Raw genomic sequence first — 25,893 nt, 5'->3', positions numbered from 1 at the left:
CTAGATTTGACTTTCTGAGTTCAAACTGACATTTAAACCAGATGAGACCATTTCTCACAGACAGATTAGATTTCATCCTCTACAAAATTTCATATCTTGTGACCCAGAACAAAGCCTGTTGTTTTCCCATCTGTACTCTCCCAAATAGTTAGTGCTGGCTACACTGATGTAGGTGTTTCTTGTTTGTTCTGTGAGTGTTTCTGAGTAGGACGAGTTGCAAACAGCCCGTCTATAGGACGTCTCTAACTAACTCGTGATTCACTGTAGTGAGAGTGTTCCGCTCCAGTGTGGTCTGTTTCAACACAGAAGCCATTTTCTAGCTGGTTCTTATTACTTTGGTATTTATTATAAAGTACAAAAGAAACTTCCAGCATAATGACTCACATGTATTTTTTGCAATAAGGCAGAATACAATGAATTTCTTAATCTAAACAAATTCTAACATTAAAATTATGCAAACCATAATACTTCCTTAGGATTCTTAAAAGGGACCAATTTCTATTAATATTTTTCTTCTTTTATTAGTTTTTTTCTTCCCCCTAAGTGTTTTTCATTCCTGGTTGAACATTAGAGTCACCTGGGAAGACTTCTTTTTTTTTTTCTTTTTTTTTTTTTTTTAATACCAACACCCAGGCCCATTCCAGACCATTGGAGTCAGAATCTCCAGGCGTGGGGACTGGACAAGGACATCAATATTTTTAAATCATTTTGTCGGGCAATTTTGGACAGCCAAGTTTGAGAACGAGTGTCCCAAACTAAAGCTTTAGTTTGTTACAATTATTACGCAATGCACGTAGATAAACGCAGTTCTCCTCTTTGGGAGCTGACAGGGGTCATATGATGGGGCTTTGGGGTCATCAGTAGCAGCTCCAGAAACAATGTGGAGGATCACGGGGTGGCAGGTTGGGATGGGGAGTCCTGAGAGAATGTTTGAAGCCACTTACAGAGCAAGCCCCCTGCTTTGACTTCGCTTGCATTTGTTGGGGGTGGGGGGTAAAGAATTGAGGCTGTGCTGATGAAGATTGTTGGGGCCAGGTTAAGCCAGTGCTGTGATGCTTCTCTTTACTCCTAGAGTCATACGTACCTGGATCTCTCTTGGTTCCCTGTGTGACCTTGGGCAAGTCATTTAATCTCTAGGCTCCCTGGTTGCCTGCGATAAATAAGAGATGCTCAGTGTAAAATGCATGTCCTAATACCAGGCATCCGGTAGGTGCTGGTTTTAGGGCTTCAGATGCAGAGCAGCCTGGATCCCGAGATGTCAAATCCTCTACAAGCCACCTACCACTTCATGCAGGTTCCCAGAGATGGCCCAGGGAAATAAGGTTTATTACTCCTTGACCCCAAGTCCCTCTTGCTTTGTGGAAATGGACTATGGTCTGGACTATGACGAGCTTCCAGAATTCCTTCTGCTCCTTTCATCTAAGAGCAGGCTGAATGGCTCCCTTGTCTCCTTTCTCTTGCCCCTGCTCCCAGCCCTGACCCTCATCACCCACTGTGGGAGTGGGTGGGTAATTCTGAGCACCACCTTGTTCTGGGCTATCGTGGTAGTTCAGACCCTGCTTGACCCCCCTGACACCACCCATGCCAGACTTTCCTAAGCCGCAGCAGGACAGGGGAGAGAGGCGGGATATGAACAAGGCTTTCCCAGAAGGGAATTTGTCAAACACCCCTTCCTTCCTTCTGAAAACTCTTCTCCACCTCCCCCTGCCACCCATTCCCCATTTCTCAGTAGCAAAAGCAAATCAGACTCAGAGGCTGGGATTCTGACCTCTTCCACGCTGTAGGGAAATGACAGTACAAGCTTGTGTTAGAGTTCTGTTGAAAAGCCAAATTAAACTTGGTGAAGACAGAGCTAATTTATCTTCTCTTCCTTTCTTCCCATCTGTTCCACTTCCTCTTGTTTGTGGCTAAAGAGGGGGCCTGCTGAAATTCTGGAAAAGAAACACTTGCCCCCTGGATTCCGTGTCACACAGCTCGTCATTTGTCAAATCCTGCTACTTTCTACAAAAACGTTTCCTGCTGCATCTGGCGTTTCCAACCCATCACTACTGAGAGAAGCTCTGTCCAAACTCATGTGATCTTCTGACCTTCATGTCCTAATCTTTTCGCTTCATTCATTTACTAATTTATTCATTTATTCACCAGACAAAAATCAACTACTTTTGTAGCAGACTTCCTTGGTGCTCTAGACTTTCTTTGGAGACTCCAAAAATCAGAAGACACAATTTTGGCATTCTGCTTAGCTTACAGCCTAGTTGGAGACACTTGAAAACAAATTATTACAATGCAGTGTAACTTGCTTTGTAATAAAGGAAACAATAAAAGAATATGAAAACACACTGTCTTCACAGAGACTCTAGGCTATGAAGGATAGATAAAAGTTTACTAGACAGAGAGTTGGATGGGGTGTCCTGGACATAGGGACAATGTAAGAGAGCTGAGAGTCACACATTCAGAGGGGCTCCGCTGGGAAACGTGATATGGCACATCAGGAGATGGAGGGGGAAGTCAAACCACAGAGATCGGGGGAGGCAGAATTTGGAATGTAATTCTATAGGAATGAGAGACAATGGTGGATTTTCACCAGGTGAGTGAAGTGGTCATCCTTGCTTTTGCTGCGAGATAACTCATACAGGCAAGACAAGTAGTAGGCTGCAGGGGGGCAACCCAGTGGCCAAGAGCAAGACCCCGAAGCAGGCAGGGGATGAGGTGCCACCAGGAGGATGAGCGGGTGAACGTTCTGCCTCCAGCTCCTCTGCTCTAGAGCTGATGGCTTCTTTAACTAAAGTGCGAGTTCTGTTTTCTCTGCAATTCTCCCTATGCATTGCCTGTAGCAACCAGAACATTTTGTTTCACAGAAATGAGAATTCAATTCTGCTTAACAATGGAAGAAGTGAGATGACTATGTTGAAAGTTCTGTGAGGAAGTAACCGTGTTTTTTCGCTTTTATGTATTCCCTAAACATAGTGCCCGGTATGGAGGAGCTCAAGAACTCTTTGATAAACTAGATCGGCTTCAAAAGCAATTGGGAGGTCATGTTACTTTCCTTTGGCTGCTGTAACAAATTACCACAAGACAGGTACCTATGACAACAGAACTATGTTTTCTCACAGTTCTGGAAGCTTGAATTCTGAAACCCAGGTGTTAGTAGAGCCATGGCCCCTCTGAAGACTCCAGGGGAGGGTCCTTCCTTGCCTTTCCCAGCTACTGGTGGTTACCAGCAATCCGTGGTGTTCCTTGGCCCATAGATGCATCGCTCCCATCCCTGCCTCTGTCACCACGTGGCTTTCTTCCCTGTGTCTCTAGGTCTAAACTTCCCTCTTTTTTTTTTTTTTTTTTTACCAGAACACTAGTCATTGGAATAAGGCCCAGCCTAATCCATTATGACCTCATCTTAACTTGATGACATCTGCAAAAACTCTATTTCCAAATAAGGTCCCATTCCTAGCTACCAGGGATTAGAACTTGGACGGATCTTTTGGGGAGGGACAATTCAACCTGTAACAAAGGGTGTGGTGTGTGTGTGCTATTCTTCTCTCTCGACCAGTCTGAACCTTCTCTGGAGGGGCTTGTTCCACATGGGCAGGTTGTCCCCATGGCAGCTTCACAACTTCAAATAATTGTATTATATAGTTAGCATGCTCTTTTTTTTTTTTTTTTTTTTTTTGTAAAAAAGAAAGAAAAGAAAGAAAGAAAAAAATTAGACTAATCTCTTCTTCAAATATTTGAGGGCCTATTAGGTACCCAACTCTGTTCCAGCATCTGGATGTACAGAGGTGAATAAGCCAGACCTGGGCTCTGACCTGATTAAATAAAATTTGTTTGACTGTACTTCAAATCTTGCCAAGAGGATAACAGACTCTGTTGGCAAATACATGATTAAAAAGTTTTTAAGAGGAAAGAAAATGAATCATTTTTTTCACTTAGAGTTAAACTAAGACTACAATTAGGACAATGTTATTTCATAGAATTATGCCTTATCTATGAGGGCTTCTGGCAAAAATGTGAAGCCCAGTTTGGAGTGTCCTGAACTTGAGCACATCAGGGAGACCAGGGCAGCCAGCAGGGCTGGGTAGTCTGAAGGAATGGCACAGGGAAGTGAGCTGACAGGTAACAGGTGGTTTGGGATGGCCCCGGGCATCAGGCTGTACTGAGGCCTGAATCACCTTGCTGACCATGGGAACAACCACGGTGAGGCTCCTTATGAGGTTGTCTTGGCCCAGTGAGCATGCTGGGTGACACAGAAAAGAAACGCCCTGGACGGTATTCGGCATTCAGGGAATTAACTCCACAACTGCTCTGGATTAGTCTTTGTATCTTCCAGCTTCACAAACCGTTTTTCTCCCTTCCCTATCACTGCAGAGCTCTTACAGGGGCAGGGCTTTGTAATGGGGGAAAAAAGTATCTGCCAATCACATGTCTGATAAAGGACTTGTATCCAGAATACATAAAGAATTCTTATAACTCAGTAATAAAAAAGACAAAAATTCAATTTAAAAAATGGGCAAAGGACTTGAATAGACATTTCTTCAACAAAGATAGACAAATAGCCAATAGGCATGTGAAAAGATACTCAACTTCATTTGTCATCAGGGAAAGGCAAATGAAAACCACAATGAGATATCACATCGTGCCCATTGTATTGGTGAGAATGTAGAGTTACTGGAACCCTAGTACACTGCTTGTGGGAATGAAAAATGGTGCAGCCAATTTGGAAAACATTCTGACAGTTCCTCAAAGCTTTCACAGAGTTACGACATGACCCAGCAATATTCCTGGGCCAGGTATATTCCTAAGAGAAATGAAAACATATGTCCACAAAAACTTGGACATAAATGTTCAGAGCAGCAGTATTCATAATATCCAAAAAGAGGGAAAAAACAAATGTCCATCAACTAAAGAATAGATAAATGTAGTACATCCATACAATGGAATATTTGAGAATAAAAAGTACTGACTCATGCTAAAACCTTGAAAACATTATGCTCAGTGAAAGAAGCCAGCAACAAAAGACAACATATTGTGTTACTCTATTTTTATAAAATATCCCGAATAGGTAAATCTGTAGAGAGAGAACATAGTTTACTGATAGCCCGGAGGTGATGGCAGGAGGAAATGGGGAGTGACTGCTAATGTACGAAGGGATATGCAGTTTCTTTTTGGGGTGATAAAAATATTATAAAATTGATCATGGTGATGGTTATACAACTCTGAATATATTAAAGCCACTGGATTGTACCCTTTAAATGGATGAATTATATGGTATGTGAATTAAATCTTGATAAAGCTGTTACATTTTTAAAAGGTGAATATGCTCAGTATATTTAAAACCTAATTTCATTTCCTCTTCTTCCTTCCTTCCTTCCTTCCTTCCTTCCTTCCTTCCTTCCTTCCTTCCTTCCTTTCTTCTTTCCATCAAATTTATAAGCCTTAAATGGAATATGTCCACTCCATGGAATAAAATATAATTATATTATCAGTTGGGTGATAAGAAAAATAGCAAACCAAAAGTGAAAAGTTCATTTAATTTGAGGAACTACAGGCAGAGAGAGAATATCTGAGATGTAAGCAAATCTTCTTAATAACATTTATTCTTTTTTCATTCAACACATATTTATGGGACATTTATTAAACATTTGAGGCATTGCACTAGGTGCTATTTTATGATTTCAAAGCAATATAGAAGTGTATCTTCATCGCATGTACCTGAGACCAAATTTCACATGTTTATAACCAGTCGGCCAACGCTACACCCTCCCTTCCTTCTAGTAGTTTTTTGAGCACTGACTTTGGTCTATCACAAATTGCTTAGAAAGAATAACACAATTTTGGAAATCTCTTGATATTTACAGAAATGCAAAACACTTTCTTAGGACATAAAATAACTGTGTGTCTTGAACAATGAGTTTGTCTGATAGCACCGTTGGGAATCTTAGACCCACAAGGAGCAGGATGTGGAGAAGTCCAGTGTGCCTGTCTGGTTCCTCTCTCCATCACGGGGGGGGTACAGATCTGCTTTGGTTTAAAGAGGGCTGGAAACTTGACCCAGCTGGGATCAGCAGCTTACGCCAGCCTAATGGTCCCTGGAGAAACTGGTTGGTTATGAAATTGCTGTCAGGAGACTCAGGTCTACCAGGGTCAAATCAGAACTCGTTTTTCTTTAGAGCAAATCCAAATCTTAGATCAGCGTGATTTAAGAGTGTTGCCTGAGGCCCCACCCCGGTCCCATGAACCTGCATCTCTGAAGGTGGGTCAGATGATGCTTACAGTCTCAGAACATTTACAAACTGCTGTCTGTGACTGAACTCAGATCTGGATTTCCAAGGTCCCTTTAAAAGCAAAGAGAGTTGGAACTTTATATTAGGTTGGTGCAAAAGTAATGGTGGTTTAAAAGGTTAAAAACAATTGCCAAACCTGCAATTACTTTTGCACCTCCCTAATAATTCAGGATTCTTCGAGGCTAGAAAAAATTCCCTGAACCTGTTCTAATTTATGCTTAAGTCTTCAGAACTTAATTGAATTGGGTTCTGGAGCTTTCGCGTATGAGCAGGGAAAGTAGCCATTCATCTCATCAATTTAAGGATCATTCCTTTCATTTACCTTCAGTATTTGCAGGTCAATGCAATTATCTTCTTCCTGGAATTAGCAATGAAGTAGTAAAATAATCCAGGAGAAAAGGTGTCTATATGTATTCCTCACAGATTTTACTCCTGTGAAACAAAACTATTTAGAGAAAGTAGACTTTTCCTAGGGAAAATAATGTTACTTTAAAACAAAAATCAAAGGAAAAAAAGCTTTAGCCAAAGAATTAACCTACTAAAATGTATGCGTTATTTTAGGCAAAAAGTATTTTCTCCATTCAGTGGCTGAATTTTCTCAATTATTTACCAATAGTACTAACTCCAAAAGTATCTTATTCTCATTCATTGATTCAAGATTAGTTATTGAGTAACGATACTTTGTCAGACAACTATTTGAAATTTTAATAGGTAGTTGGAAGATTTTAAGAATGGGAGGGGGGCAAATGGTAGACCAGACCAGGAAAGACAAATGCATGACTCTGTCCATGTTAACAGCCCTTTTGATTTGGAGGATCCACTTTTAATTTAATCGCTCGGCTATCTTTTAAGCATCCTTCCTTCACAAGGAAGAAAGGTGGGCTCCGCTGAATTCATTAGAACACCGTCCTTAAAGGAGAAAAGAAACTTTGAACAAGAGATGCTACTTTCAGCAACCACTGCCCATGTCCTGAGAGCACTAATTTCCTTTCAGCCAGACAACAACGGCTGATTTGCCTCCTTTCCAATTGATTCAATGCTTTTCTGCCGTTTTAAAAACATGTTACATAAACCCTTAGAAATCTTTTGTGAAGATAAATTCGATGTTTTTCATCAGCGATCCTTTGCTGTCATGCTTCAAGGCACAGAGACGGCTCCCCGCCTCCTTGAATCGGAGTGAGCGTTGATAACCATTTTTCACGGTAAACACCCTGGAAAGGGCTTCATCGTCCTGAGACCTGAGGTGTTCTTTTCCTGACAAAAAGTCTCCTTGGCAAACGTGCCTCATTTAGTGCAAAGTCATTTTAAATGCAACGATATATGTACATGACTCCCATCATGTGAAAACGCAGTTATCCCTTGTTTTACAACAAACTTACATTATTAAACTAAGAACATTTCAGCCCAGGCTCAATGGCTCATCTCAAGGCGTCTGAAGAATTTAGTCTGAGGTGGCCCTTCAACCACACTGTTTCCTAATCAAGTGGCTCGTTGGTTAGTGATGGGGATTTGACTCCATCATGTTCATTCCCCCCCGCTTCCCCCTCCATGTTCCTTGGAATTCTGGGTCACTCCAGGATCCCCTTTGCTGTTGTTAAACAAGCACGGCTCCAGGACACCGGTGCATAAAACGTATGCTGAATGCATCACCATTCCAAGCGATGAGCTGAGGTTTCCGCAGGTATGTCCACACTCTCAGTAAGACACGCCTTTCCCCACTGTAATGGCATGTTAGGTTCTACACAGTCTCCGTGCTGTGTTGGGATCCAGAGTGGCGGTCTCTGAGTAAGCCTTCACACGACAGGCGGGCAAGCGTCAATCCATCAACAATGTGCAAGGTTTCAGGCTGTAGTACACTGTGAGAAGCTGCACAGAAGCCCAGATCTATTGTGTTTCTGCTCCTCAAGGCCCGGGAGACATTTTTGTGCATTTAGACTTTGGGAGAGAACCCATGCCTGTCACCTTATTCTGAGTTCTCCAGTCCTTAGGGATTTTGATTGATTGGTGGTGACCCAAGCTAAGATATACCCTTTCTGGGACTTTGTATAAAATGGAAAAACTCCATGAGCTGAATCAGAAACAGATGGCAGCTACTGCTGTCATGTGGAACCTCCTTTTTCTAGGATGGAAGTAGCAGTATAGGACAGCGGCCATAGATCCCGAGGTTGGCTCCTGGGTGTGGACAGGGCACAGACCAGGGCCTGCCCTGTGCAAGGCGGGACAGAGCAGGGCCCAGGACTTCCATGCAGCATCCGCTCAAAGGCTGTTTGCTACAGGGCAGGCCCCTACTTACACAGTTCATCCAAGTTACTACATGAAAAGAAAGGGGAAAATGACAGAGTCAAACAAATGAAGAATAAGGCTCTCCTTACCTCCAGAAAAAATAAAGTTTGGGTTTTTTTGTGTTTTTTTTTTGAAGTAGGGACTTTTATGTATAGAATCATCCAAGAATAATATAGTCACAATTTCTGTGGCCTTGATTGGTAATGAAGCTATTATTCAAACAGAAAATGAAAACCTTTCCACCACGGAGGTCCACTTGGCTGAGTGTTTGGGACAACAAAGGAGCAGCTATTGAAACAGCGAGAGGAGAAGCAAGGCCAGTGCATAGCCGCTGGGTAGGAAAGACGGAGCTGAGCTGGCCTGGCCCTTCAGCATGCACATCACCCTGGACCAGGACCCGTTGTTGGGCAGGGGGGCGATGCCTGCCACGTTGCACATGACGTTGTAGACATCCACTGAGCGGATTGGAGCGGCTCTGAAGTTGGATTTGAAATCTGAAAGGGAAAGGCAAGCAAACAAGTTGTCACAGTTGTTCACCAGCAGAGAGGGGCCGAGTCACAGGTGGAGGAATTGCGCTCAGGCTTCAGGCTTCGGGCAGCGTTGGGCTTGGAAAATCAGCTCTGTCAGGGGAAATGGTGACGTGATTGTGAACGCAGAAGAGTATCTGGAAGGCTATAGCTTAGGAAAGGGAGTCACTTTCTTCGGCTCATGGAAGTGAGTGTCTTTAAAAGACAAACCAGAAAATACACTGTCCTCAGAAAATAACTGCTTGCTTGTGACAGCAGAACTTTCCTGCAGAAGCAGAAGGGCCACCTGAAACTGCTCATTTCTGCCGAGCACGGGAGAGCAGGTGTGGTTACAGAAGTCTGACTGTCTTGCTGGGCTCCCCTAAACCCAATTAAATGGCATACTTATCACCTATCTGGCAGGGACTGGTTAGTCAGAGTGCAAATTTCAACTGCAGAGGCCTCACAGCAACTCAAGAGTGTTTCTCCATTTTCCTGCCGCATGGGGGTCCCCGGGCTGGACGGACTGGGGAAATAACCGTGCAGCTTCCCAGCGCTGGCTAACTCAGAGCCTCAGCAAACTTACATGATTCAACGAGAAACATGTCAACCCAAGCTCAATGGCACATCTCAGGGTGTCCTAAATAACGTTTGGAAGATCAACTGGACATGCCTCAGGAGCCTTTCACTGGCAGATAAAATAACTTAGCCATGTGGAAAATCAGCGAACTGTGTTGGAGTTAGGGCGCAAGGAAAGAGGAGGGAGATCTCCTGGAGAAGAGTGTTGTGTTTCTTCCCAGGCGCTGAGCACCAAACTCGAGCAGTGACACAGGAGTGTGAAGGGCAGAGCTGGCCATTCCCAGCCTGGTAAGGGAAGGATTTCAATCAGGAGCGCACCTACTCCTTCTCCACAGGAGGCAAGTAAGATGTGACTGCAGACTGTTTGTCTGTTTAAGAGCAAATGTAAGAGTTTAGTAACGTACATCAGGCGATTCACTTTTAGGCCCCAAACCAGAGCTTCCGACAAAATACCCAAAGCTACACTGAGGTTGAACTCAGGAGGGAGATTTTACCTATCGATAAAGGCCTATGAATGTGCTTTTTAGTCCATCTAAGATTTTTAAAGGAAATGGGTAATTGGGGGTCTGTAAAGCCACGTTCTCTATCTTAGAAAATAATCTTTATAATTGCTTTGCTAAAAGGGTCGCATATACTTTATTTAAAAAGCAAACAGACACCAATAGCAACATAGTCCAGAGTGCCAACACCAAATTCTGCTCTGTGTCAACCCTGGAATTACAAAATATGGAAGAAAGTTATATACAGAAACTCTGCCACCGAGCATGTTAGATCCAGGGGAAGTGTCTTGCTCCCTCTGGAGTATTAAAGTAGAATTCAGTATAAAGAGGGTCCCGGGCTCTCCAACCAGCCTGCAGCCACTGACAAGCTGGGTCATGTCAGGAAATGGGCAGGGACATGGTACCTAAGTCATAGCTCCAGGCACGCTGGATATGCTCAGTAAATGGTAGCGAGTAATAGTAAGAAACATGTAGAAGAAATGCCCAGCAAGGGCAAACTATGGATTGAAAATACTGCATAAATTCTCTGGTGAGTTCCCTTTTCTTTTGGGGGAGGGAAGATAAGGGTCAGCAGCACCTCAGGGTAAAAATAGTTTTAAAAACACCCAAAACCTCCCGGGAGAGGACAATGTAGGGGCTGCTCCAGGATGCCACCCCTTCTTAATAGCAAGGAAATTTGTACAGTTAGACAAAGATGGTGGTTGTACTTCCCCAGAGAAAAATCAGCTGCAGCCTGAGAAATTAAGGGAAGGGTTGCCCTAGTGACAGGGAAGCAAGTCCTCTCCCTCCTTCTGACTTGTCACGGACCTGGATGGGATGATCACATCGCCACATCACGTGGTGGCCATGACCTTGTCACACGTGTGGATGGGAGTATGTGTGGGGTGGACAATAGTAAATCCAGGGTATCCTTCCCCAGCCTTTCAAACAGCCTCTTCTTTAACACTTGGCAAAAATACTGAGATAAGCTCTACAGACAAAAGTTGTTGGAGAAGACTTTTTTTTTTTTTTTTTTACGTTGAAGGTACAAAATCAAATCCTGTGCCCACAAGCAGGAAGGAGAATTGGGTTTTCTTTCCCATTCCATCTGGTTCATGGCTTCCTATTCTGCAAGGCTGGGACGTTGGGCCCAATGCAGACATGATCCAGGCTGGAACGAGAGCTTCTAGCAAATTCCTGAACAGCAAAACAATACCTGATCCAATTTTGGAGGACCCAGCCAAGCTCTGTTACCTCGAGATGGCATTTTGAACCTGGACTGGGAATGCACGTGATTCCCATGGGTTTAAATTGTGTGGATATTAAAACTGTTTCTCTTAAAGCGAGAAAGTTCTGCGGGCTCGCGCAGTGTCTGGCCACCTTGGGCTGCTCTCCGAGTGAGGCTTGCTGACTTGGAGGCAGTTCACTGAATCACGCTCCTGCTGTCTCATCAGGAGTGTGGAGTTGTCTGGGGCAAGATTAGGCTGTTCAAATTAGAAACAGGGATTAACCAGAGAGAGGCTATCTTCCAGAATGATCCCCAGTTCTCTTAGCTGGACCAGACTTCCTGGCTTCTAAAACTGTATGTGGGCAGCCACAACAATGCCCAGCTTTCTCCCTAAGCAAGAAGCACATACAATTAATCAGGAGGGACATACCTTTATCTCAAAGTGCAGCTAGATAGCTGTTAATGGCCTCACTCTTAAATTTTCTTCTGAGTAAACAGCCAGTGTGTAAAGCTGTTCAATCTTTCATGAGAATTGGAGCCAGAAGCGTGATGGTTTGCGGGAGGCTCTCAAGGCTGTATCTGCCTGGAAACATTTTAGCAATTAGCCCAGGCCATTTTCATCAGGGATTGTCTTTCTGTCTATAAAAGACTTAGGCTTTTAGTTTTAAAGGAGAACGTGATGGAGGCCTTTGTTAATGGACAAAATCTCCCCACTGAATTTGACTCTAAGCTAATGCCGCTTTGGGTACTTTGTTTAAATTTTTTGGTTTAAGGCTAGATTTGCTTCCGCTTTAAAATATGCCTGAGACTCTTGCTCATAAACACTCCTTCGACTGACAACTGTTTTGCATTCATGATCTTTTTCCTCTCTGGGGAAGGAGGAGGTGATGCTTTTGAATGAAAGCCCGCTGTCGGATACTCTCCCGTGTAAAAGCCGTGACCTTGGAACGTCTCCAACCTAATCTAGTAGTTAACCTCAACGAAGTCCTCAGGGCTCCATCCCTAATTCACTTAGCTTTGAGCTGCACAGATCTGACCAGGGCGTGGCCGACAGGGAGCACCTGATAACTATTATTGGCTGATGGCAGCCTGTTGGACAGCTTCTACACTTTCCCTTAGGCCGGTGTCTGGGACCCAGTCAGGGCTCTATAAATGTTTGCTGCTACTGGTTCTGGCACTTCCTTCGGGACTGAGAACTTGCATCACAAGTGGGAAAGGATTTGGACCAAAGTGTTCCCTAAACTAAGGCTCCCCGAGACCCTCATCGAGGGTGACGAACCAGACACCTTATAGTTCTCAGCAGCTAGTTTGTGTTAAGTAGAGTGACCCAAAACAGGTGGGTTGACATATGTCTTTGTCTTGCAACATCAAGAAGAACGGGGTTTCTAGCCATAATCTCTAACTTATAATTGGAAAGGAAAGCGTGGACTTTCATGGGCTGAAGCATTTTGATCAACATCCAGAAAAATGCATGTGGAAAGTGGATATCAGGGGAAGCTTTTTATGTTTAATCAGGAGGGTGGGCAGTAGTAAGAACGAAGAATAGCTCATGAGCCAGTCAACGGATGGATGATGGCTGTTGAATGCTTCTTATCCTAATTTATTTGGAAAGAAGGGGGTGTTTCGGTAGTAGTATGATCTTCAGAGTGTTTGATAAACTTTTCCAAAACGGGAATTTACAGTGCTCTCCCAATTAAAGCCAATGACCAACTAGGCCCTCTTCACCCCGCCTCTCTTCTAGCCCTAAGAATTTATCTGGTCAAGGAAGGCACAGTAAATTTGCCTTCATCCAAGACATCCCTTGTCATTCTGGCTTGTTCTCAAAATTAGTCTCCAGGTCATTTCCTAGCCGCCCTTGAGCACACCCCAGCTTCTGGTTGGGCCTGAAACTAGATGACTCCCTGAGGGTTGGGTGCTCTATGCAGGGAAGAACTGTGGAAGTCAGACCCGTGAAGGAATCACGTCAGTTTGGAAACTCACAGCTGTCAGCAACCTGGTGTCTGAAAAGCTTTCCTGGACATCAGATAGCTGTGAAATAACATTTTGATAAATTAAGTAAAAAATGAATCACAAACATGTGGAATACATTTTCTTCGCTGCACTCAAGATTTAAAATTTACAAGGGAAACTATTTTGGCCACATTTGCCAAACCCAAGAAGCATTTGAAAGCAAGCCAACAAAAGATGTTTCATGGAGACCGGCTGGCTTTGCTCAGCTTTCCTCATAAAGGGGGTTCATTAAAAAAAAAAAAAAAAAAAATCATGCCAGCCTTCACTAGCACCATAAGCCCCACGGAGAGACGTCCTTGGGAATGGCTGGCTAAGAAAATGTGGTCATTTCCCCACCTACCAGGTCCAAAGGCCAGGAAGATGCCCCTCATGTCCATGAGCTCATTGTCGTAGCCATGCCATCCACGCTGCCAGCCCTCCCTCCTGCCAGTGCTGTTCATCCAAAACGGCAGCATCTCCCGATTCTGAAATCAAGCAAAGCAATTACAGCCCACTGTATCCCAACAAATCCGTGAGCGGCTGGTCCACACCACCACCCAAGTGGGGACTCCTTTCTCGGCGTTGGAGTCATCCAGCTTTATCTGGATCACGTTCTATTCCAGGTAGCTAAGACTTTTGAAGGCAGCCCATTAAATTGCCAAAGAGTTCTAGTCATGAAGGTATTTCCTTACATGGAGCCGAACTGTACCTCGTAATCAGCTTTAGAAGCACTCAATATAGCATGTTAGCAACAGAAAGGATGATAAAGTGTTTCTGTGGTATAATAAAAAATATATTTGGCCTTTGTCCCAGGTTCCTGGCACAGAGCTCCTAAAAGCCTTGGAATTTCCTGAGTGATAGGAGTGCCTTTTGTTATTTTATAAAGAGCCCCTTTCTTCCGTACCTGAGTTTATGCCAATAAGATGACTTTTGGGCATAGAGCGAGGGGCCTAGATGGCTTCAGGATGGGGGACTGGTGACGGGAGGAAAGAACTGCCTGATTAGATGGTTAGAACTTTCTGCCCCATCCTTTGACCAATGATTTAGTCACTCATGCCCATACAGTGAAATCCTGTATAAAACCCTGGAACAACATGACCAGGGAGCTTCTGGGTTAGTGAACCCCTTGATGTGCTGGGAGGGTGTGCCCACAGCGAGCATGGGTGCTCTGTGCCCCTCACCCCCTATGCCTCTCTTCCCTTTGGCTGTCATAATTCTAGCACCTTTCTGAGTTCTGTGATTCATTCCAGTGAGTTATCGAACCTGAAGGGGTTTGTGAGAACCCTCAAACTTGTAGCCAAGTCAAACTCAAGGATGGGTAGGCTGGCATCTGAAGTGGGGCAGTCTTGGGAGACTGAGCCCCTTAATGCTGGGGGCTGTTCTAACCCTAGGTAGTTGGTGTCGGAATTGAATTGAATTGTAGGAAAGCCAATTGCTGTCAGAGAATTGTTGGAAAACACAGTGTCTAATCTAATCACGTCATCTTTCTAGCGAAACACTTGAAGCTCAGAGGCAGTCCATTCATGACCATCCCAATGTTCTTTCTGTCATACATCCTGCCTTCAAGTTCCACCCTTGGGTGCAGCTCTGAATAAATTAGTCCCCTCCCCTCCGTTTAGTCAAACGTTTGAAGACGGCGCTCATGCTCCCCTTACCAGGCCTTGCGTATCTTTATTTCCTTCAACCATTCTCCATTTGGGATGGGTTCCAAAACCATCACTTCCCTCTCACCCTTCTTTCCTTCAGAACTAGCTTTTCTTACACTGCAGGCGGGGCTTCCTTGTGAAATAAAAGGCTTAAAGGCCTTGTGACTCCTGAGGAGGCTGTACCCAGTGGGACATCCCCAAACGCTTCTTTGCAGAGCCCTTCATTCCTTCCTGATATTCCAATAACCTTCTTGCTAAGCGGGCTTTAATATTGCAAATATTCCAAATGCAGGAGCTAGAAATGACTGGTCATGATGAATGACTGGAATCAAAACAGCTCAAGTACTAGCAACTCGCAGGTGGGCTCACAAGACTTGTAAGAGTCCCGTGTAGTTAGTGTGCCACCCAGCTCACCGAGAGCAGACACTGACAGTCGCTTCTCGTGTGGATGACATGATTTCCCCCAATTTGTAGTTGGAAGAACCAAGGCACAGAGAGGTTAAAGTCACAACTGTTGAGAGGCAGGGCTGGGACTGACACCCAGATTCTCGGTCTCCTGGCCCTGGTACACCTTTCGCTCTTCACAGCCAGAGGCCACTGCAGTGCTCCCGCCAGCTCTGGACAGTGAGGGCTGCCCCCGTCCCTTGCCTCTGCACTCCCTGAGTGGTGGCCAGTGATCAAGTATAGAGAAAAGATTTGGGAATTGGATTGGCATGGGGTTAAAGTCCAGTTTGCCACTTTCTAGCTCTGTGATCCTGGGCAGGTCCTTAGTTTCTCTGAGCTTGTTTCCTTGCTGATGTGGCAATACCTGCCTCATACAGTGTTTGGAAGACATGACATGACTGTGTGCTAAGTGCCTGATGCACAATAGGTGGCCACTAAGTGGCTGCGGATGGTCACCCAATGTAGTAGCTGTGGGGTGAGGCACGCGGGTCCTATGCAGCAGGACAGGGATGGTTGTGAGGGCTGAACTCTCCTTTGCTTATTTAGCTGTCATATCACATTGCACACCCATCCAGTCTCACCCCATAAATCGCTCCCTGGCATTACTGCTTTCCAAATCGCACGATTTCATTGACTCTCTGTTTCCTGAATTTCCATCATTCCTGGTCCCTCCTTCTCCAGCTGTAGCTCGTATTTTTCCATGGGAATGTTTTTATTAACTTACTGCATTTCTCACTCGTTAGATGGTTTTTGTTCCTTCTCTGTCTGTGGTGATGATCACCACACAACCTGATTTAGCTTCGTCGGCTCATTTGCGGTGTTGTTTCCTCTCTCACAGTCTACTGTCTCGGTGACTCCTGCGTCAGGAGTGGACATTTTGTTCCTAATGACTTCGCTAATTATGAACCCCACAGGACATACGTGTCCCATGACAAAGGGACAGGTGTAAGGGAGAAAAAGACTGATGACCTGATTTTAAAATTCCACAAATACTACATAGAACAATAAAAATCTCAGCCCTGCAGGTAACTGGGGATCTGTCTGATCATAGGTAAATCCACTAATTTTTATTAAAAGGGCAAACTCTTCCAGTGAAACAATTGTTCTTTTTGATTTTAAAAAGAAATAATAAACTGGCTGTATGGAAACTAACCATTTTGTCGAAGTGACTGAATGGTATACGTTACGCATGCAGCCTTCATTTCAAAACAGTGCATTGAACGATTTTCTTCCTTTTCCTTTCCTACCTAGTAGCTTTCACTGTCTTCCTACTGTCGCCACATTCTCCCCCAAAATGCTTGCGTATGAGGTGGTGCTGGTGAAGTGTGGGGCACAGACCTCAGCCTCCAGAGCAGGAATCCCCAGGCAGCAGGCCCTCAAGCTCCCGCTTGAGGCGCCTGACCCGTCCTGACCTTACCAGGTCCAGGACTGCCACACAGTGCCACCTAGTGACAGCCTAGGGAGATGTCCAGACCCTCCTGATCTGGCCAAAGGAGAGCCTGGTAGAGGAGCACTGTGTGTGTGTGTGTGTGTGTGTGTGTGTGTGTGTGTGTAGGGAGGAGGGGAGTACCCCTAAGATTGAGGTCTCTAAAAAAAGCCAGGCCCATTGTAGGGTGGTCAGCCAGTTTCCAGAAGTGGCAGGAAAGCCCCGGTCTTTCTGCAGCATGGGGTGGAAGGCCCGGTAAGGGACCTGCCTGCCAGGGGTGGTTCCCCACTAATTAAAAGGAAGGGGTCTACTCCATGAAGGCCATAAAGGAATGGGGTGTCATTAGTGAGAGGAGTACCAAGCAAAGGTGGGGGCATCCCTGCCAGGATGTGGGAGAAGGCAATGATTTAAGAGCCTATTTATTCAATTCAACAGACATGCACTGAGTTCTCAATCTGCCAGCCACTCTGCTAGGCTTTCGGGGTGGGGAGCACATTTAAGGGAGGCAATTCCTTCACCTAAAAGAGCTCATCTTTCGTGAGGAAAGACGAGGGGTTGCAGCTTCTGTGCAGTGTTTCCTGAGCAAGCAAGGACCAGGAGGGCGCACCCTGAGCCCGAAGCAGTGAGGCAGGTCCCAGCAGTGAGGAGGCCGTGGGCCTGAGAAGAAGCAGGAGCCCTGAGGTGAGAATCACGGTCAGTGGGCATGGGGTGTGTGTGTGTGTGTGCGTATGTGTGTGTGTGTGTACGAGTGTGTGTAGCCATGGAACCAAGGAGGCCACATAGGAAGCTCTAACAAAAGGGTGGTCCCCCAGTAACAGGACCCTTGGGAATTCTGTTAGTGGGGATGGTCTGACACACAGAAGACCCCGAGCGGCAAGGAGACCTTGTGTCACCTCACATGGGAAACGCATCAGAAGGAAGCAGCCATCGGAGTCAGACTGTTGGAAGGAGTGAGAGGAACTGTGAGTTTCCTGCTCTCAAGCGCCTACCTGCCAATCCAACAGGGTGACCAACTGTCCCGGTTTGTCCGGGGCTGAGGGGTTCCAGGGAAGCAAGACTTTCAGTTTTAAAACCAGGACAGCCCTAGGCAAACTGGGGCAAGGTGGTGACTCTACAATGAGCACTCCCTTGGAAATTTAAACAAAATCCTCAGCAAGCCTAATCCTCAGCATATTCTAGTGCCTTCAGGACCCTCCCGTCTATGTGGGTGGAGAGCCGGGCCAGGACCCACCTTGATGAGGCACTACACAGCTAATCATTTCTAACGGGAAGGAGCCCCAACTAGCTCCACATAAAGAAACACTGTAGGAGAAATAGTTGAGTTATTATGTTTCTAGATATTTGTGTGCTTTTTTTTAATTTCAGTGCCTTTGTTGTATTTTGTTGCCTGCGCTCCGCTTTCAGCTGACCATGAAAATGCCTGTCATCAGCTTGCTTGAATTTGGTACGCCAAGGAATACCTTTGAGATAAGAGTTATAGTTTCTAGACTAGGTCTTTGTCTTAATCACACTGAGCATTAAAAAAAAGTAACCTTCACTGTTTACCCCCAAATCAGCAAACCAGTTAATGAAGTTTGTTCAACACTTGCCTGGACACATCTCTATGCATTCACCATTTTAGGATTTCTTCATGGTGGTGAATTGAGATGTCTGGGGACAGAGTCAGAGATGAGGCAGGGTTGGGAATGAGGGTGCAGACAGAAGGAGGGATGGAAGGGCAGAAAGGAGAAGGAAGTGGCCTGAACGGTTGTTCATTATTGTCTGTTTGCACGTGGCTGAGTTACTTGGTTTGGCAACCTCTCAGGGCGCTTACTCTTGTTTTAATTGTATTTTTGAAGTACATTAGCATGTCTATTTCTCTCGCCCATTCCTTCTGATCTCCCCTCAGCGTAGATCAGAAAATGGTCGCTAAGCCACAGAAAAAAATTACTCCTGAGAACCCAGGAGGGCTGCCAGCTGCTGGGACAACATCTGGACTCCAGCTCTTGCCCTATACCACGAAATGACTTCTCGCAGGGCGGCCGAGGATGTGGAAATGCGGCCGTCCTTCGTGGCTTCCCTCTCTGACCAGAGGAGATGCTGAGGGCTTTGTCTAGTTCCTCCCACACTGTCTGGATGACTTCCTTTCCAGGTACCCCCATGAGGCCACAGCAGGCACTCCCACCGCAAAACCCAGAGCACTCACTCTCTACACTGCTGGGTCCTAACCGGGCTGTGCAGAGACTGCCCTGACCTTATCCTGGGTCCCAATTTGGGGTATTTGCCCTCGGTAAGTCAGGGTAAGGCGAGAATCTCTTTTTAAATAATCTCCCTTCCCCCCCCCCCAGGTGACTGGGGTGCATCTTTAGGCCTGGAAAACCCTGGAAGTCGTTCACCTGGCATCTTTCATGTGCCATGTTAAGCGATGCTTTGTCCTTTTGTGAGGACACTTCGTGTTTATACTGTGTTACCATGCTGAGTCTGTGCTTTTGGCCCATATAGGCCGCTTTCCAAAGCAGGAGCCAGTGTGCCCCACCGGCTTTTGCAACCAGTCTCATTGGCTGGTGCCTGTGGGGTCCAGGTTGTTAAACACTTTGAGTATCACCCCTCCTTTCAACCACTAACAGTACAATTCTTCCAGGGAAGTGGAGTCAGGGACCCAAGTTTCTCCATCGTTCCCTTGATGAGGCATCTCACCAGATCTCTAGGGCACCGGGGAACTCAACTGAAATCTGGTCAGATTAAAACAAATAAAATGTGAACACCTATCTAGGTGTGTGAGGGGCCTAATAAAAATCAAATCTACTTTATTCTCCCAGGACACGGGTGTAACAGGAACCTCCCAGGCCCCCCAAAATACAGTAAACGTCTGACACCACCTCAGGCTGAAAGAGGCATGCAATAATGTACAAGTCGGGGTGGCTTCCACTCTGTAGCCGCAGTTGGGCTGGCTCTGGTGGTTTTGCTGCCGGGGTTAAGGTTGAGCTTTGGTTTCTATGAAAAGCTACTGTTGCTCAGATTTTGTGGCGTTGCTATTTTAAATGCTCCTCCCGAGAGGCTTCCTGGTGGCATGACTCCTTGGAGCGCCTGTGGGACAGGTGGTTACGAACCTTACTACGTGTGCTGGCCACATACCACTGCAAAGAGATGTCCATCTGGCAGGTTCTCTTTCTCTGTCTTAGGAGGCTGCCTCTTTCCAAAACAGAATTTAATGGCACAGACCTCAGACCCTGGTCTGGCCCTGGAAAGCCCTTTGCCACACACAGCCTAATCCTTGAAATGAAAAATGCCAGACAGCAAACCCAGCCGGGATCAAAAGAAACAGAGTTCCTTGGAGGAGAGAGAGGTGTCAGAGGAGAGCACTGAGTGGGTGGTGTTTCTTTTTCTATTTTTTGTCCCCAGGATTTTGTTTATTGAAGGGTACCGGGGTGAGGAGGGTATGCATGTGCTCTCATACGGCTTTCACAGACAACCCTAGTCACCACCAAAGAGCAAGCAGCCTCTGGCACTCGACACCCAGCTTCCTGAAGCTCAACTAGTCAGGCCTGGACAATACCACTCTAGCTGCCACTAAAACTCAGAAGCCACATTTCCCAGATCATCTTGATTTTTCCAAATATTTTTGGCTCCAGGCCTAACTGCCATTCATCCACATAGAATTGAGCCTGGCTTTCATATCCTTTGCCAGTTTTCAAAATAAATCTTTCTTACGGAGACAAATATTGGCCTCCTTTAGAAGCTTGGGCTTGGATTTGCTGCACTTCTTTCTACTCAAATAAGAGTCCAGAAGATCAACAATGAAACATCATGTTTCACAATCTTTCACCAGGTTTTGGTCATATCTGGCCACTTTTCTGAGCACAGTGGCGTAAGGTGGACACGGTCCAAGAGAGGCTACAGGAATTAGCCTTTGAAGGAGGAAGGGACTGGAGTTTGCTGATATGACCTGCCCTTGGGTTTCAGCTGTGGGCTAATGGAAGCTAGGAAAATTTCCACTAGTGGTTTCAACACCTGTTCCCCATTGAAATCTCTTCTAGGGCTACTAATAATTATCCAAATTTAAAGTCCTGACTTAGCTTTCCTCTCTGTTTACTTGGTTACTGATTTACAAACCTACAAAACGAACGACCTATTGAACCTATTGAATCAAGTGTCTTAATATTTCTTAACTCAGATCCCACTCACTTATACTGAGCCTCAGCCACGTACTAGTTTCCATGGAGGAAAATGAAGGTCAGGAGGCTGCAGACCTGACCTCAAGGAGCTTCCACCCAGGAAGGAAGAGTACCAAGGCAGACAAACACATATAGCACCCGGGGGAGTGATTCAGTTTTATGAGAATTCTCAGATGGAGGAAATTAGGGAGGAGTTGGGTCTTTCATGGAAGAGATGGTATTTGAGAAATATAAGAATTTTGGAGGAGCAGTTCACAAATTCAGTTCCTCAACTCCGTTTTACTCACACGTTATGAGTTCTGTCATCCTGAGGATTATGGATCATGATGCTCCCCCATGAAACTTCTCCACGTTTTTCCATTGCACTTAAGATAAAATATTGTCGTTCCCACGGCCTAGCCTAGCCCCTGCTCACCGGGCAGCCTCATCCATGCCTCTTTCTTTCTCCTCACTCCCCACAATTGGCCGTGTGGTCCATTCTGTCAGTTCCTCTCATTCTCGAAGCTCTTTCTTTCTTGCTTCAGATTCTTCAAGTATCCCACTTCCCTGGCCTGGAGAGTAACCCCCTCTCCCTGCCCGAACCATGACCACTCATTCCTCAGCTTTCAGCCTCGATCGAAGTCACTCTCTCAGAGAGACCTTCTGCCCCCTCATCTAAAGTGGGTTCCCTCTTCTCCCAGACAATCTCTTTCATAATACTCTTTTCCCATCATCGCATTTAACACAATTTGTAACTGCACATTTATTTGTTTGTTTGGCATGAATGTTTATTTAATATTTGACCTCTTCCCTAGGCTTCAAGCTCCATGAGTGCAGGAGCTGCCAGTGGCTCCATACGCTAATTTGAATTAGAACTTTGTTGGGCTACATGGAGTAGGCACTCATCAAATGTTGGTTGATTTTTAGCAGTTGATGTGTTTAGCTAGTAATGGATTTTACGGTGGAGGATGGCAGCGTGTACTTGAGTTAGGTGGAATCTACCCACTGTATTTCTCCACTCCGCATTTTGCTGTTTGCTCCTGAATACCCTATATGCCAAGGACATTTAGCACCACTGGACCTGGCTCCTGAGGGCCCTTGGATCACCCAGACGTGACAAGCAGTCTGCCCCAGAACCCCTTTGGGAGGGATAGGTGTGGAGCACGTGTGACTCCCTGCGACTGCAGAAAACCCCTGGGCTGGGAGAGTGGGGCCCGCTGGTTTGAGGCTCAGATGCTCCAGTGAAGAGTGTGACCCTTGACCCTGGCAAGAATAAACAACAGAAGGACAGTGGCCAGGTCTCAGGGAGACAAAGGCTGTTGGAAAGCACCAGTTAGGAAGCCCTATTTCCTTGCTTGGCAGGTGTGGTAGGCTGGAGCTTGACCTGTGCAGGCGGCCTGGTTTTTCAACCTCTTCATGTTTAGTCCTTTGGGAATATGAACACCTTTAGATTTCTGCCCTTGCAGGAGAGGAGGCCAGAGAAAGGATGGGCAGTGACTGGAAATCCAGTCTGTATATTAAAGAGTGTGGAGCAGAAGCAAACTGCAGGGAGCCACTATGCAAGGAGCTTGCTTTTCTGCGGCAACGTCAGCAGTCACGCTGGATATTTGTGCAGTTCCAGGTGACAAATAAAATCTGTTTCCCTATCTTTATCTTTTTTCAATGACAGCTCTCTAAGCAACCTACCTCCCACCCCCCAAAAAAACAAAACCTAACTCAGTTAAGACTTCCTGTTAGAGCAGCTGGCTGCCTTAGAGTCTGCAAAACTTAAATTGGTGGGAAAAAGTTGGTGCTTATATGGGAGCGGCAGTTTTGCCAAGGAAGCAAAATCATGCATGTTTATGGGATGGCAGCTATGGGGAAAAGCTAAGGAGGGATGGGATTCTATTTTATTGGCCCCCGACCAGCATCAATTCGTCCTGACTCAGCTGTTTTCCTAATCATGGCTCAACCAGAAGAAAGACTCCTCCACTACCAAACCTAGACCCAGAGAGAACACTTGCACGTCAGAGAATTTTGTGCCACTGCTGATGTGAAGTGCAGTCCTGCACAGACGGGCATCATGCACGCTCTGCATTGGGAGGGAGGGTGCAGGGTAAAGCCGCGTTCTTCTACCATGTGGGGAGAGATTCTGCCAATAGGAGTGTGGGACATTAATGGCCTTGGCACAGAGCAGGAACAAGCGTGCAGAACGGAGTTTTCCATCCTCTGTGGTCAAGTATCACAAACAACAGAAAGAGGTAAAAGATGTCTAAGGTAAGAATGGGTGTTGGTTTTCAGGATTTTTCAGAAGACAATGAAATACAATCTGAATGTTATATCAAAGTAGCATCAGAAATTATCATTTTTATGTGTGAGTCTTAAAAACAAAAATCCATAATTTCAAGGAGAGGAGTAAAATGATTACGGTAGTCAGTCTAAGTCTAGGAAACTAAGGTACAAAAAAGAGTGACTAAATGTCTCTCAGGACTCAGGGACAACCATGATTTCCCGGAGAAACATTTGTTTTGTTTTGTTTTGTTTTATGTTACAGACACCGTAAGTTACATTAATATAATTGATGGTCCTATCCTCTTTGAGTTAGCCGCTAGGAAGCTCAGAACCATGTTTGTGTTCCACTTTATGTTGCGGTATGTTATTTTCAGGACTAATAACACCCACAAAGCAGAGTCACTGAGAATTAGAAATAGTAACCAGGAGGTACTTAATTCAAGATAGCTGTTATTATTTCATCGTTGCTATTGCCAAACTTTTAAGAAGAAATTTTTCTTGGTAGGTTTGTTATCTGCAAAGGGTAAAATAACTGTGTTCATGTCATTGAAACAATGCGGGAGGAGTCATTCTCAAGTTTCTAATGAGCCAGGCATGATAAATTAAGATGAGTTTTATAGTACCTGTTATTAACAATTAAAACTATGTGAAATAACGTTGATAGTGTCTGTATTTAGTGGGTCAACATTAATTTTTCAGAACTAATCTTATGTTTTTCATATCCTATATGTCTTTCTTCTGATTTCTTCCTTTAAAAAAAAAACTTTCTGCTTCAAGTATTTTAAAAATTACCTCATCTCCTTTTCGAAATAATTATATATTTTTAAAAAGCTGTTCAAGTAATTGTCAACAGTTAGGCATTCTTTCTTCCTGTTCTTGCAGCTTCTCCTCCCTTCATAAGCCATGCAGTAAAATAATGGGTAGCCCTAGTACTGATCCACACAAACAAATATATGCATATGTATGGGTGTGTCTGTGCATTTATGTGATACATACAAAAGTAATGTAATGTAATATAATATGATATCATATAACACATAGTGTGCAGTTGCCATATAGCTTCACTCTCAGAAGACACTGAAATTTGCCACTTTCCTGCAGGGGAGCAGGTACTTGGACCCTCAGCAGAGTGGGAGGTGGGTATGGGGACATAGTGGAGGGTATGATAAAAGCAGAGTCCGGGGCAGGAGGAGGCATGACCAGAGTTGTCACCAGGCTTTCTGAGGGCACCATCACTATGAGCGTGTTGGAGATGTGCACTTTGTCCTTGCTCTCCTCCCACCTCCTTTCTTTGCTGTTCTAAGTTTCAAGAACCTTCTCTGCCTAATTGCCACCCTCTGTATCACTCTTGTCACGTGAGTGTGGCCTGCTGGCCCACACACATTTCAGCACAGTACCAGGTCTTACCACCAAAGCAGACCTAAGGGAGGAATTTTCTAGCCACATTGGTCATTGATTGATGAGACCTAAGGAGAGGTTTGCTGGTGGACTCTTGGCAGAAATGGATTTCTACTGCAATTAAAGAAGCTCAAGCATCAGGGCTTCTCATTTGAATGGATTTCTTCTAGGTCCCTGCACCTAATTTATGTTCAAAATTATGTACCATTTTCTTAAAAAGAGATCCCCTCCCCCAAATTTTATAATTGTCAGTCAGAGTCTGACAAAACTTGTATCTGCCTCTGCCTCTGGGACATAGAGTTTGCTCCCTAATAAAAGTCAGAGGTATGTAAGAATAAGCCACATCCCTTCTTTCCTGCTTTAGGATGACTGAAGGGATGTGATGCTTGGAGCTGTCACAGCCATCTTGTGACCCTGAAGGGAAAGACAAAAGAATGACAAGAGCTGACTCAGGGGCTTCGTATCATTGAGTTGCTGAATGAACCAAACTTGGAACAGCCAAGTTCCAGACTTCTAGTTATATGAGATAATAAATCTTTATTATGTAAACCACATTTATTCAAGTGGCCTAATGACTTATAACCAAGAGCATCTTGACAGATACCCTTGGGTCCCCCATCACTGTATGTTAATCACTCATTGGACAAATGTGCATCTTCTAGCTGGATGTGCTATTGCCAGGATACTGTGTTTACCTTCCAGACTGAACCTTCTCTGACAGCACTTACATCTGAAGCCTCACGGGTGCCTGTCCCACCCTCCTGGAGGGTTTTAGGGCCTCTCCCGTTAACATTCCATTAGTCGTCCAGTTCTCCATGATGCCCTCTGGCTTTACCACTCTGCCTACCTAAGTCTGTTTTCCCATAAATTACTCCAAATGACCTCTGCCTTCTTGCAATCTCCCTCCCTACTACCATGCACCAGCCTCTCAGCGCAGTTGACTTCAGCTACGTACAAGAAAGTAAATAATGGATACACATAGTCATGCTAAGAAACGAATGACAGCAAACTGTGAATTAACCCTCATTGTCTATTGGCTTTTGAAAACTCAAAAGTAATTTGAGAATTTTCTAAATTGAAAAAGTTTCAAGTGTAAGCCCTTTTGTATGAGGTGGAAAGTTGGCTTTATGGCATGAAGTTGGGTAGGCCCCTAACCAGGTGACCCACTTCACTGCATGTATGTTCGTTGCCAAGTCCTGAGAGAACCACCATAGGTGCAAGTGCTGTGAGCCT

General features: G+C 45.0%; 1 protein-coding gene across 3 annotated transcripts in view; it reads right to left on the bottom strand.

Moving 5' to 3' along the window:
- Positions 1-616: 616 nt before the first annotated feature.
- ENPP6 (ectonucleotide pyrophosphatase/phosphodiesterase 6) overlaps positions 617-25,893 on the bottom strand; it is a 113,287-nt gene continuing 88,010 nt past the window's right edge. For 2 of the 3 annotated variants that reach the window (XM_033104862.1, XM_033104860.1), the window contains exons 7-8: positions 13,704-13,827; positions 5,488-9,055 (exon numbers count right to left, since the gene is read on the bottom strand). In XM_033104862.1, the coding sequence (XP_032960753.1) occupies positions 8,850-9,055; positions 13,704-13,827 (330 nt within the window). In that variant the 3' untranslated portion in view covers positions 5,488-8,849. Of the gene's footprint in view, positions 1,151-5,487; positions 9,056-13,703; positions 13,828-25,893 lie in introns of those variants that run through there. The other variant, XM_033104861.1, reaches the window with a different exon arrangement.

This window comes from Rhinolophus ferrumequinum, chromosome 4, assembly GCF_004115265.2.
Source record: "Rhinolophus ferrumequinum isolate MPI-CBG mRhiFer1 chromosome 4, mRhiFer1_v1.p, whole genome shotgun sequence".
In the NCBI taxonomy this organism is placed as follows: Eukaryota; Metazoa; Chordata; class Mammalia; order Chiroptera; family Rhinolophidae; genus Rhinolophus; species Rhinolophus ferrumequinum.
Note: the sequence above shows the minus strand (reverse complement) of the source record. Positions and strands in the feature narration are given on the sequence as shown.